The sequence below is a fragment of the Triticum aestivum genome, chromosome 3D (assembly GCF_018294505.1).
Source record: "Triticum aestivum cultivar Chinese Spring chromosome 3D, IWGSC CS RefSeq v2.1, whole genome shotgun sequence".
NCBI lineage: Eukaryota > Viridiplantae > Streptophyta > Magnoliopsida > Poales > Poaceae > Triticum > Triticum aestivum.
Window position 1 is genome coordinate 139,372,606 of NC_057802.1, and position 13,208 is coordinate 139,385,813.

General features: G+C 45.4%; 2 protein-coding genes across 13 annotated transcripts; both read left to right on the top strand.

The window, feature by feature from the left end:
* Positions 1-924: 924 nt before the first annotated feature.
* LOC123077906 (KH domain-containing protein HEN4) lies at positions 925-9,334 on the top strand. 12 transcript variants are annotated; one of them, XR_006436889.1, is made up of 10 exons: positions 925-1,129; positions 1,729-2,520; positions 2,643-3,146; positions 3,883-4,134; positions 4,324-4,581; positions 5,047-5,117; positions 5,210-5,318; positions 5,403-5,617; positions 7,543-7,660; positions 9,003-9,334. XR_006436889.1 is itself a non-coding variant. In XM_044500271.1 (9 exons), exons 2-8 carry the CDS (start codon positions 1,741-1,743, stop codon positions 5,544-5,546), a joined length of 2,118 nt encoding a protein of 705 aa, XP_044356206.1. In that variant the 5' UTR covers positions 925-1,129; positions 1,729-1,740; the 3' UTR covers positions 5,547-5,564; positions 7,543-7,661. The 12 variants fall into 12 exon arrangements, 5 of the variants coding, with proteins under 5 accessions (XP_044356206.1, XP_044356207.1, XP_044356208.1 ...); XR_006436891.1 differs by having other exon boundaries at positions 5,403-5,564; XR_006436890.1 differs by having other exon boundaries at positions 5,403-5,564; positions 7,551-7,660.
* Positions 9,335-11,296: 1,962 nt separating this feature from the next.
* On the top strand, positions 11,297-13,023 carry LOC123077908 (uncharacterized). Its single transcript, XM_044500274.1, has one exon. The coding sequence runs from the start codon at positions 11,531-11,533 to the stop codon at positions 12,740-12,742; it is 1,212 nt and encodes a 403-aa protein (XP_044356209.1). The 5' UTR covers positions 11,297-11,530; the 3' UTR covers positions 12,743-13,023.
* The last annotated feature ends 185 nt before the right edge of the window (positions 13,024-13,208 follow it).

Sequence of the window (13,208 nt, forward strand, 5' to 3'; positions counted from 1 at the left end):
TTTGAGATTTTTTTTTGCTTCTTCATTAATCTCGACTTAGATTTGTCTTTGATTATCCTCCGACAAGCCCTTGCCGCCGGGAAGGCTGCTACTGCCTGTGCATAAGTCTGGGGGTATTAAGAACCCCATTCTTAATACACCGACATGGCCCGTCTCGTATTTTTTTGCTGGGAGCTACATATTTTTCAAAATCACTAATTAAGGAGCATTGTTTGCAAAGATCACTCCCACCTTCACATGCAGTGTTCCACTTGTCGCAACCCATGAGTTTTCCTTTTTTTAAGATCGGTTTATTCAAAATATTGTATCTTTTAAACCGCGCATACAAATATTGAACCGTTTTCACCGTTGGATTCCTTGCATCGGGACTTCAAAATTATGTCTCATGTTGATAGGTTTTGACGATCTTTTTTCACAAAAAAACCGGATGAAAAAACCGAAACGGGAGCATGTTTTTTTCCTTTCCGAAAGAGACACGACTGTGCCTCTCGCGGAAGGAAAAACCCTTCCGTCTTCGAGAGGCACGACCTCTAGCATAAGAAAATCCGTGCCTCTCGCGAAAGAAAAAAACATGTTATTTGGTCCAAAAGCTAAGAAAGACCGATGAAAATTCGAAAAGCCAAAAAAAAAAAACCATCTAAAAAGCAGAAAACATGTGCGAAAAAAAATCGGAGGGAGCACCCAAAGCGTGACACGTCGCGGTGGTTGAGAGTGCGCCACAACCCACACAGGTGACCCTTGTGTGGGCTCCCGAAGGAGTACTCCTTATTTTTTTTAAGAATCACTCCTTTAGTTTTTTTTTGAGAAACTACTTCTTATATTTTTTTTTTGACAGAACCACTCCTTCTTTAGTTGCTCCCATGGGAAGTACTTTTTTTTTTGAGAATTTCCCATGGGAAGTACTTAGCTTGAAGAATTGGAGAGGGCCGGTATGAAGTGAACGTTTCGGCCCACTCAGACCTTCAAGTTACGAGCTTCTGCCGAGGCCCAGTAAAAGGGATCTGAAAAAAGGGTCCAGAAGCAGAGCTTCCTCTTCGCCATCCCCTCCCGACGGCGTCGCCGAAACCCTCTCCGCCGAACACCCCCGCTGCTCCAGCCCTTCTCCCGGCGAAGCACGGGAACCTCGAAGGTATTCTTCTCTCGTAGTACTCACCCCCCCCCCCCCCCCCCCCCCCCCCCCCCCCCCCCCCCCCCCACCTCCTCCGCTCTACAGTGTCGCCGTGGAGCGGAGATCCATCCGCACCTGTATTGATTTCTTACCCTAACCTGCTTATATTGCCCGGGAAGTTTTTTCTTTTGCCTGCTCTCTGTTTGCTACTTGGCGCAGCACGGACAGCAGTTTATTTTTCCAACTGAAGCCCCATGGACTTCACTAGGTCCGTCCCTGGATGTAGGTCTAGGAATTAGGGCCTGTTATGTATTGGTAGCAAGCACTAGTGTGGTTTCCTCCTAGAAATCCTGGCATTAGAAGTAGCACGTTTGATCTGCCTCTGTTGATATGGATGTGCCATGTCCTCCTATTTGTTGCACATTTAACCATATTTGTCATGTGATGCTGTTTTCTTTTACGGTTACTTGAGTGCTGCAAATCTGGATGTTAGATTATCATCTTGTTGTGACAATTGGGCCGCTGATATTTGGTACCAGATAATGGTCATATTTATTCGTCGGTTATTGGCACAGTAGCTAATTTCTTATTTTCTTTGGTGCTCTCCGCTTGCCTGTCAGGCAGTATACGACATGGCTTCGCATGCGTACCCTTCCAAGAGACCATTCCAGAAGAAGTATTCAGAACACAATGGTCGGGCCAAGTGGCAAAAGACAAAACATGCTCCTTCACAGCAGCCTCAGCTGACAATACAGCCTGGAGTTCCTCTTATCCGCATTCTTTGCCCTACTGAGAAATGTGGGAATGTTATTGGTAAAGGTGGTAGCATCATTGCAAAGATAAGGCAAGAAAACGGAGTGAAAATCCGGGTTGATGAAGCAGTCCCTGGTTGCGACGAGAGAGTTATTGTCATAACTACCGTTGAGAAGGACAAAGAAGCTAGCCACGAGCAAGGTAAAGAGAATGATGGTGGTACTGCTGTTTCTGCTGATGGCGAGCATGAGAAGGAGAAAGACCACAGTAAGGAAGAAAAAGATGATTCAGATAATGCCCACGGCAAGGAAGAACAAGATGATGCAGAGAGAGATGACAGCAAGGAAGAAAATGATGATTCCTCTGTTGCAAAAACTACAAAGTTGGAGCCAGAGAGGGTAATACCATCAGCAATGAACGCTGTTTTGCATGTCTTTGATAGGATTTTTATAACTGAAAGTGAAAATGGAACTGGAGATGCATCAGGCCAGAAAACTCCTCTTTCTTTCAGATTGTTGGTGCTAGATAGCCAAGTAGGTTCGCTTTTGGGAATTCGAGGTAGTGTGATTAAGCAAATGTCCGCTGACAGTGGCTGTGAAATCCGAGTTTCAAAGGAGAATCTTCCTTTATGTGCTTTACTCAAAGATGAACTTTGTCAGGTAGATTTTTCCAGTACTGAATTTAGTTTTCTTGTTCCTTGCAATTATCTTTTGTAGTGTATCCAAGATTTTGCTTTTGGAAGATTATATTTCTGGCATTTCTTGATATATCATTTCTGCAGATTAATGGAGAGCTTGACTCAGTTAGGAAAGGTCTGAATGCAGTGGCTCAAGTGCTCTTTACTCACCCCCCTAGGGAAAGTGATGTAGTTCCTGTTGTTCATCCTTCTGGTTCATCATCACGCACCTTCGATCGCTCAGATGGTCTTCCTCCAGGAATGCCACCTAACTTTCATCTCCCTTTTCAAGGGCCATCCCATGCCAGGGGACCTTTTGATACCATTGACCAAAGGCCAAATGTTGCACCTTTCCCAACTTTTCCTGACCAACGCTCAAACATTCCTCCCTTTTCTGCTTTTCCTGATGCTCTCATGCATGGCAACGCTTCAGTTCCTCCAGAACCTCTCACCTTCAGGCTATTATGTTCAAGTGACAAGGTCGGAAGTATTATAGGGAAGGGTGGAAACAGTATCAAGACTATTCAGAAAGATACCGGTTGTGAAATAAAAATTCTCGAGACTATTCCAAAGTCAGATGATCACATCATAATCATCTCTGGACCGGCGGTAACAACCTTACTTTTCTCTTGATAGTGCAGTTTCATTCATTAAATAAACCCAGTAACTATTCATTATTTCATTACCCCTTTAGCCCATTCTGTGACCTGTTTTTTGGCAGTGAAGGCATTTAAGGATTAAAATGAATAGATAATGTTTTTCTTGTTTTTTTTCATTCTCCAGTGTTTCTAGATAATTGGATTCTTTGAATGTGTTATTGGCAATTTTCATATATGTTTTCATGCTTTGTCCTCAAGGCTACCATTTGGTAGCATATGCAGTACCATTTCTTGGGAGTACAGGCAGCAACCAGAAATGTGGTTGCCAGGGAGCCTGTCATAACTGGTGGTAATATTGTACTCCCTCCGTCTCATAATGTAAGACGTTTTTGCAAGCCATGTTAGCTTGCAAAAGCGTCTTATATTATGGGACTGAGGGAGTACATAATCTGGTAAATTGTTATTTTTAGTGGACATTGTAAATGCATTAGAAGGTTGTATGGCACAAGAATTTTGGGGCACATTTCTGGTGTTTTGTACTTCTTTCCTCACTCTCTGCTATATGTTTTTCAAATGTCTGTTTCTTATTTTGACACATGCGGCATTCATTGTTAATAGCAAATCATAGCATTGGAGTTTGCTATGACATTTAATTATTTTTTGTTAGCATTCCATTCTGAATGGCAGTTATCCTCTACCTGGAAAGTAGTCTTTCTAATGTTTTAATTTTTCTTTGTGCTCTGTAGCATCCAGGTGATGGCATTTCCCCAGCACAGAATGCAATTCTGCATGTGCAGCGTAAAATCACGCCACCCACCTCTAACAAGGAGGGTCCTGCAATATCTAGGCTGATTGTTTCACCTAACCAAGTTGGCTGCCTCCTTGGCAAAGGTGGCAGTATCATAGCTGAAATGAGGAAGCTGTCAAAAGCTCATATAATAGTGCTGAGCAAAGACAAGATCCCAAGGGGTGTACAAGAAATTGATGAAGTTGTTCAGGTCTGCTTTTGTTGGATTGAATAGATCCTATTTATCAATATTACAAACAATGCATTAAGATCTTTGCCTTGTCGAATGTCAACTTCATCTGTTATTTTACAATCTTGGCTTTACCACACTGGATATTTTCGTACAACACTTTTAGTTCCTTTTCCAGGTTAATTAACTGCAGAATTTCTACTCTTTCAGATAACCGGGGATTCTGAGGCTATTCAGGAAGCTCTGATGCAGATAACTGCTAGGCTACGTAACAATCTTTTCCGGGACAGAATGGCTTCAATGGGTCCCAGTATGCAGCCACCTTTTGGTTTGCTGGATCCCCAGTTTGGTGCATTTGCGGGAATCCATGAATCTACATCTCCTAGAATTTATCCTAATGCATCTCAGTTTCATAAAGATTTCATGGGACGACCATTGGATGAGATGCCTGCTCCTTGGACCACAAAGGTACGACCGATTTGTTCTCTTCCAATATTTTCTTGAGCATGCTATAAGAGGAACAGTAGTTTACAGCATTCAGTTCTTTTGGTTTGTCAGTTGATAAAATTATGTTGGACATCCTAAGCAAAGCTCCTCTTTCTTTGGAAAGGTTGTAAGTCTGCTTATAATGATTGGCTTGGCTGGGGACCAGATTTGGTCACCAGTTAGTGTGGCATTGCATAAGATGGGCATGCAAGAGTTTTGATGCGAGACTTGCCTGATTTGTTGTGAATTAATCTATGTGTCATGGCACCAGAATTGTAGTCGCCATCTGATTAACAAAATCAATAGTGATCAAATATATATCACATGCTGCATTGGATTGTAGATTATTAATCAGGCAAATGGCTTTAATACGCCATAAGTTCATAATGTTTTTGCTTATAGCCCTATACCATCGTGATCCTACTCTCAACTTTGTTGGGCATGCAGGATGTTGGTGATCCGATGTCAATATCTGGCATTCCTGGAATGGCACACAGAGGAATGGGTGGATTCTCTGGGTTTGTTTCTTGTCTTGTGTTTTAAATTTTCTTCCCTTTTGATTGGCAACATCAGGAAACATCATGTATTTACTGATAAAATTTAATTGCAGTCCTGTTCATTCATCTAGGCCAATCATAACTGGAAATATCATGGTTCCAAGATTAGTTATACCTGCTCTATGTGGGCATGATGGAGGTTGTTTGAATCTGATTCGCGAGGTTTGTGTCCGAAAGTTATGTGTCATGTAGCATATCTGGTTAACTATATATGTGTATGATTGACATAATTAATCCTATATGCAGTTTTCAGGAGCTAAGATAACAATCGATGAACCGCTAGCTGATTCCATCGATACACCTGTTATGATATCTGGCACACCGGATCAGATGCATGCAGCCCGAAGTCTTGTTCAAGCATTTGTTCTAAGTGAACCACCTGCCTCATGAGATTTCAAATCTCTGAAGGTGATGCATCCCCTTCTAATATTTTGATCCTTCTGGGGAGGTCATACGCCCAGGTGATGCTGTTTGCGTGCTGGGCAATGAAGCTAGTAACCTTATGTGTGTTTGAATTTTTCATCACTCTGTCTGCAGAGTTGCATGCGTGAATGGATAATTATGCTGAACAAAGACTAAAATTCCAGTGGTGGAACTTCTCTAGGTTCCTTTTATAATCTCCCAAAGTTGTGGCACCAGATATGGAAAGCATTATAGCTGCCTGAATCTATCACTTTATGCAAGCCATAGCTTGGGGTTGGAAAGTTTCTAACCTTTTTGTATGAGAACCCGATCATGCGATGTTGTGAACTTCTATAAAGGGAAACAACCTATTAGTGATCATTATGAATTTTGGTTTGACATCTGCATTATTAAGGACTGACATGACCACTATTCGCTGGACCAATACCCTAATATATCTAGTACTCCCTCCGTAAACTAATATAAGAGCATTTAGATTACTACTTTAGTGATCTAAACGCTCTTATATTAGTTTACAGAGGGAGTATCAAATACTGGTAATAGTACCTAAACATATCAAATCATTTCCTAGTGTCCTGTATTAATTACTTCTAGCAAATTCAGGCAGAACAACTATCCCAGAGGCCTTTGCAGTGACATATTTGTAGTAGACTATCATAAGCTATAGCAGCAGCAGCTTAATATATTGCACCTGTTGGACCAAAGGGCAGTCGAGTAGTTGCTGGTAGCATTATTATTTTTGCTATAACATACTGCATACAACACTGCTCTAATGATGGCGAACCTTGCTTGGATTAATATGAGCAAGTCAATCATTTAAATCTTAGGAATGCATGTCTTGCTGGTTATATGTTGTATTTTCTATATTATTTGTGAGGACATACATTTTTATGTATATCTGCAAACTTCGCTGCTCGCGACATACGGATATTACTAGTTCACATAGTTATGCATTACAAACATTATTGGTCTCATTTGCTTTAAATAAATAGTATTATTTATATTTTTGAGTCACCTTCCCTTAATGCTGTACGTTTTTCCATTACCATGTACATGCTATTTTATAATCTTTATACATGATTTTCTACTTACTGAATTGCGCATCCAATGCTTCAAACTTCTGTTGCTACTATATCTAAAACCTTATGGACACTCGGAGGTGAATTTTATTTTCGACCCTTCCCCGGACCCTGCGCAAGCGGGAGCTACATGCACCGGGCTGCCCTTTGTATAAGCTGTTCGGTGACAAAACCTCCTATTTTCGTAGCTTTAGCTGGTAAATCCAACATGGTATTGAATTAACTGAACCTGAATTTCACAAATGTGATGAAGGCAAATTTGTATTGCATTAGTGCGTTAGGACTCCCAAGCAAATTTGTACAAGAGGGACATAGAGGGTGATTGGTGGGCTGGCTCATCCATTCACTTGCATAGCTCATGCAGCATGTTTTTCAATCCCCTTAATTGGTTGATCAGCTTGCACCTGGTAGCTGGGCCTGACAGATGCAAAAATTAAGCATTGGTGCTGGCTCCCATGAACGGGGAAAATGAGCCTGCTCCCATGTCTAGACTTGAGTTGACCTTGGTTAAGTGATTTTGAGATTCATCATTCATGAAGCCAACCAAATAACCACCCATAATTTTTCACCCCTTGGCATGTTTTTTTGTTGAACCAGCGTATCCTAGCCTGTGCCCCCCTGAGACAGGCTCAGGGGATTCAAGTTAGCAATCACCTATCTCTTGCCTTAATGGGCATTGTAGATTAGTCAAATACTCTCTGGGGGTAACCAGTCACCCCCATAGTATTTTGAGTACATGAAAAGGACAATTTTTATTATATTTTGGTTGTAGTTTCTTTCATTCTTTTGCTTCGCGCCTACTTTGCTCGTGTTGCTTTTGATAACTAGCTACCATGATGATACAAAAATGACATTTGGTTGCTTGATGAATCTTATGTTTTAAGGTCAGCAGTTTTGGTGAGTTGTCAACTGGGGTAGTTCCTTGTAGGCAGACAGTTGGTTATCATCTCTGCTTGGTTATACTTTGCTGCTATGTTAGCATTGGAGGCTGCATCCTAGAAGGTATGAATGTTGTAGTTCTGTCTGATTGATTGACTTGTTTTCTCTAGATGTATTTTTTATCAACGAGGCTCCCAACCTTTTTTTAGGTTTTTGTATTAATTGGAGTTTCAAATACTCAGCCTATTGCTTGTTGATGTTCCACTAACCTGCTTTACTAATGGATTGACCATTGGAAATAAATAGCCTTAGTGAATAAGAATACCTACTAAATACTGTTAGATGCCTACACGATTAGCTTAATGTATTATCATTCTGAATGCCTTGGTTTGGATGGATGGGTTGGCTACAGTTATGACTGATGGCTCTTAGTTTAGTTTGATATTGGTAAAGATGGAAAATTAGGAGGATTTTAACATTGGTAAAGATGGAAAATTAGGAGGATTTTAACAGTGATTCACTAAAGTAGTCTGTTGATCTTGTGGTGCGATGCATGAGCTGGGTGTTCGTCTAGTACTTGTGTGTCCTGCTTAGCGACCACTAAACAGGGTCGAATCCGAATCTTGTTGGTTTTCGCTTTCAGCCCCCAAAACCGGGCGGTATATGGTTTACGATATTAAGAAGAATTAAGCCGCCTTGGGTTACGAACCTGGGAATATCCATTGCTGCTACCGGATTTGCAGTCATTAATATATGTGCTAAGATGTTTATGATGGCATAGCCACTTTTTTTTTACATATGTGCGGCTTTCCAAAATAAATGAAATATAGCTGTTGAGTTTTAGGATCATGCCATATATGTTTTCATGCGGATGGTCCTGAAGACGGAACATGCAACACCTCGAAATATTTGTGCTTGCAACCTTGTAACAATAAGCTGTACCTAGAAGTGTCTATCTTACATTTGAATATGTAATGCCTTGTAAAAAAAGGAGAAAAAACTAAAAAATGACATTTTTTCCCATGTCATGCGCTTTTGATTTTTAATGATCCAGTTTCCAGCTGGTAAATGACAACCGTGTTTCAACCAGGAAAACAATTAAGTGGTGTGAAATACATAACTTGAACGGATGAGATTCGACTGGAGACGAAAGCGACTGTCCTTGAATCACTTTCATTTTTCTGTTGGACTACGTGGACAGCTAACAACCAGTGTGAGACGATTGTGGCCCACAAGCACCAAGCTCGATTAACGTTGCACTTCGTCTTAAAAAAAAACTTGCGCAGTGTTCTATTCCTGTTATTTTTTTAGAAGGTATTCCTTATTCTTGGTACACTAAAAAAATGGACGTTTTGGATTGAAGCGCTGTCAGCATGTCCGTATGGCTGTGAACTTCTGGTTTATGAGCCGTTCATTTACTGGATCGGACGGCTACTACTCATTCGTTTGTGTATACTTGTTCTAGAGGGTTAAGCAGCACTCCACAATATACGAGCAATGTAGGCAGACGCAGCATGAAGCCTCGCTTCCGGTGCATACATGAGCACAAGCACATTCAGACAGGCGATGGACATAGAAAATTACTATGATATTCTAGCACCAGGATGCTTCTATTTTGTAGCCACATATTGTATGAAGCTTCTATTTTGTGGCTCATATGTACAACTTCCATCCAATGGTGGTCAATTGTCTTCTCGCTTACACAAGGGGCGGCAAATCTAATCCCTTTCGGCTCTATTTTGTAGCCCATGTTGTATGAAGCTTCTATTTTGTGACTCATGTACAAATTCACTCCAATAGTGGTCAATCGTCTTCTCCTTCTCTCACACAGGCGGCGGCAGATCTAATCCCCCCATCGGCCACTGGGCTCTTCTTCCCTCTGCTTGTTTGGTTCTGTGGAGAGGAGGAATCCCAGCTCCTTAGTTATGGCTAGTAGTCTAAGTTGGGTTTTTTCTTGCAGTGGTGTTCAGATGAAAGGCAGTGTCTCACCTTTGAGGCTGTCTTTTGGGTTTTGATCCTTCTTGAGTTTGTTCATGGACAAATTCGACGGTGCTCCTGTGTAGATTAATGTCATCTCAAGAAGCGAGCAAACCTTGTTTTAGTAGGGAAGTGGTCGTGCTAAGGCCCGATCGGACCAATGCACCAGAATAATTGTCGTCAATCAAGAAAATTTAGATTGGAAGGATCAAATATGTAGACACATAACTGAAGTAAAACAAAGATTGGATCAGTGCACCAGAATAACTGTCGTCAATCAAGAAAATTTAGATCGAAAGGACCAAATATGTAGACACATAACCGAAGAAAAACAAAGATTGGTTCTAAACAGATCCATCAAACACTAGCATGATCGAATCCCACGAGATGATGGAGACACATCGTCACACACCCTCTAACGCCGCTAGAATGCACCACCGAGGAGGAGGGGGGGATTGGACATAGAGACATTATCCCTAGTAGGGGGCATCGGCGCCGCCACAAGCCCCAACCGGGACGGTGAACCAAACAAGAACAAGAGCATGGTCCCTCTCGCCGAAGAGGGCCCGGGACCTCTCCACCTCCACGACCCAAAGAGGATCGGAAGTGAGGCGGACCGACATCGACACCGATGGGAGGAGGGAAAACCCTAGTCGCATGGGAGTCACTTCTTGGGGAGGAGGAAAACTAAGGATATGATTAATGCATGAAGACTTTCCGGCTGTCATCGACAAGGTTAGGCTGGCTTCGGACCTTTGGTAGGGAAGTAACGACAATGGTGCATCGATGCCTTGTTCTTATACTGGTAGCAAATTCACCGAGGATAGATCCACCCGAGACACACCTCCACACGCCCACGAACAATGCTAGACGCACCACCGAAACGAGGGCTAGGCGGGGAGATCTTTATTCCATCTTCAGGGAGCCGTCGCCGTCTCGCCTTCCTGAGCAGGACACAAACCCTAACAAATCTCAAAGAAACGACTCACAACGGAGCCCTCCCGCTGGCCCTTGCCAGGATCCACCGCACCCCATGGCCCTAGGGCCACCGGCGACAAGGCGGACCTGCGGCGGAGCTGGCGAGAGGCACAAACCCTGGCTTTTTTTTGGAGGAGGAGGCCGCTGCATGGTACCTTTGCTCGGATCTGGTTGTTGTTCGTCTATGTTCGCGTGTCTCCGGTTGGATCCTTCCGATCTACGTTATTCTTCATCGGCGGCGGTTGCTGTTATGGCGCTAGTTCTATGGGGTCTTAGCACGATGACTTTCTGACTGTCTACTACAACAAGTTGTGCCCGACATCGACGAGGGAGGGACGATGACGGCGGCGCGTCTTCGGCTTGCTTCAGTGCTTGTACTCGTTGCTAGGTGGTCTACGGATCTGGATGTAATTTTTTATTATTTTTGGTGTTCGTTGTACTGCCATGATTGAAGATGAATCGATCGGAAGTTTTCTCGCAAAAAAGAATTATCAGAATTATCGCATCAAGTTTTTTCCGCGGTAACTAGCACATCAATTCAGCTGGTTAAAAATGTAGTTGCATAACAAAAAATAAAGTTATGCCCCATAAAATAAAAACCCAATCTATACAATGTGTGTAACCATGTGGATTTTGGTTAGGCGAGAAGTAACCTGTATTGATCATCAATTACAAAAAAAATCCGAATTTTCCAGTCGGCAGAGATGTAGAGCCTACTGTACCTTGGTGTACTAGTAGTATATCAGTATAGGTTTAAGCTCGGCCACTGGTTTTTCGAAGACAGAGAGACAAGGAAACAGGAAATGCAATTCCATGGCGCAGAGCGGCGGGAAGAAATTTGGGAGCAGCTCTGATGTTAACCGGGCCGCGAGTCCATCCGTGCACACCATCTTATCACCACCCAAGCAGCCCACTCCCTCCACAGCTTCCATCGCATCCTCTCCTCCAAACTCGCCTTCCCTCCACAGCCACAAAAGCCGTACCTGGAGCTCGCCAGCCAAGTCTCACCTCGCCTAGCTCCAAGGCACCAGGCGCACCATGGGTTGCTCGGGCTCCAAGGAAGTGGCGGTGGCCGAGGTTGCCTACCGCCCTCCGGCCACCAGCGTTTCCCTCTTCGACATCAGCGCCGTCGAGGAGCCGTGGCTCATCGCCAAGCAGAACGCCGCCACCAACGGCGACGTCGAGGCAGAGCAGAGTGATGACGAATACGAAGACGACGATGAAGAGGAGGAGGAGGAAGAGCAGGACGCCAAGAAGCCCACCGCCGGCGTGGCGCTCCCTATCCTCGACAAGCTCGACGGCTACGAGCTCGCGCCGGCGTCGTGGTCCGAGGTGAGCAAGGCCCTTGAAGACATCAAGCCTACGCTCGACTCCAAGCAAACGACGGACCCCAAGCCTGCCCCCAAGAAGAAAAAGAAGAAGAAGAAGCAACCAGCTGAGGCACAGGCCCAGCCGGCGGCACCGCCGCCAACTCAGAAGGAGCAGACGTCCCAGACGCCGTCTGTTGCCGGCACGGGAGAGGCTGCCAAGAAGGCCCCGCCACCGCCGACGCCGTACGCGCGTGGCGCATCGGATTCTGACACGAGGAAGCCCGCGCCGCCGGAGCTCACAGGGCGGCGCGTCGTGAAAGAAAACCCCTTCCTGCTGCGGGACCGCGAGACCAAGAACGCGGACGGGACCGCCACCGCGCCCAAGTGGCGCCGGAGGGACCCGTTTGAGGGGTATCCCGAGCGACGCCCCCCGGGCGCGAGCGGCGGCGGGGTGGTGCTGTACACGACGACGCTCCGTGGCGTGCGGCGCACGTTCGAGGAATGCGAGCGCGCGCGTGCGGCGGTCGAGATGTGCGCGGAGGCGGCGGGCCTGACCGTGGACGAGCGCGACGTGGCGCTGCACGGGGAGTACCTGCGCGAGCTCCGGGAGCTGCTGGCGGCCGACGAGGAGCAGGGCGCCGGCGTCTCGCCGCCGCCGAGGCTGTTCGTGATGGGGCGGTACCTGGGCGGCGCGGAGGCGTGCGCGGAGCTGGTGGAGAGCGGGAAGCTGGCGGAGATGCTGCGTTGGGCCAGGGCGCGCGGGGAGGCGTGCGCGGCCAAGGACGGCCGCGGCTGCGAGGGGTGCGGCGGGGCGCGGTTCGTGCCGTGCCTGGAGTGCGGCGGCGGCTGCAAGGTGGTGGTCGGCGGCACCGGCGGCGTGGTCGAGAGGTGCGGCAAGTGCAACGAGAACGGCTTGATGATGTGCCCCATCTGCCACTGATGGAGCTCCAAACTTTCATCCATGCATCTGTGCATACGTACACAAGGCAAGCATGTCGTTGCCTGCCGCGATCGAGCTTAAATCAAAGCATGTTCTCTGTAGTAGTATATGAGTAGAATACAGTACAGTTTAAGAAGAACAGGGTATTGCGTGTTGAACCGAAAAGGAAAACTTGGGCGTGTCTTGTGTAGCTTTGGCAATCTGGCTAATTGATGGAGTAATCTCTTTTGTAAATCTGGTTGTCGACCCAAGAGAAGAAAACGAGTATGGCTTCGATCGTAGTTATCCTTGTCAATGGTGGTGGTAGTAGTAGAGATATGGTTTGCTACAGCTGCTGGGCTGCCTCGAGAGGCATGGGGAGTAGAAGCCGCGAGGCAACTTGTGAACCAGCTCGGCCTGCAGCCGAAGCGAGATCCGTCGTCGGTAGGTTTGGACTGAAGCGGAGCGAAGCAAAGTTAGGATATGA

What these genes read in the sequence shown, in the direction of transcription:
- LOC123077906 (XM_044500271.1), top strand. Translation starts at nt 1,741, where the DNA reads ATGGCTTCGCATGCGTACCCTTCCAAGAGACCATTCCAGAAGAAGTAT. An exon ending in TCAAAGATGAACTTTGTCAG is followed by an intron (nt 2,521 to 2,642) that starts GTAGATTTTTCC and finishes TCATTTCTGCAG; the next exon opens with ATTAATGGAGAGCTTGACTC. An exon ending in CTGCTCCTTGGACCACAAAG is followed by an intron (nt 4,582 to 5,046) that starts GTACGACCGATT and finishes TTGGGCATGCAG; the next exon opens with GATGTTGGTGATCCGATGTC.
- LOC123077908 (XM_044500274.1), top strand. Translation starts at nt 11,531, where the DNA reads ATGGGTTGCTCGGGCTCCAAGGAAGTGGCGGTGGCCGAGGTTGCCTAC.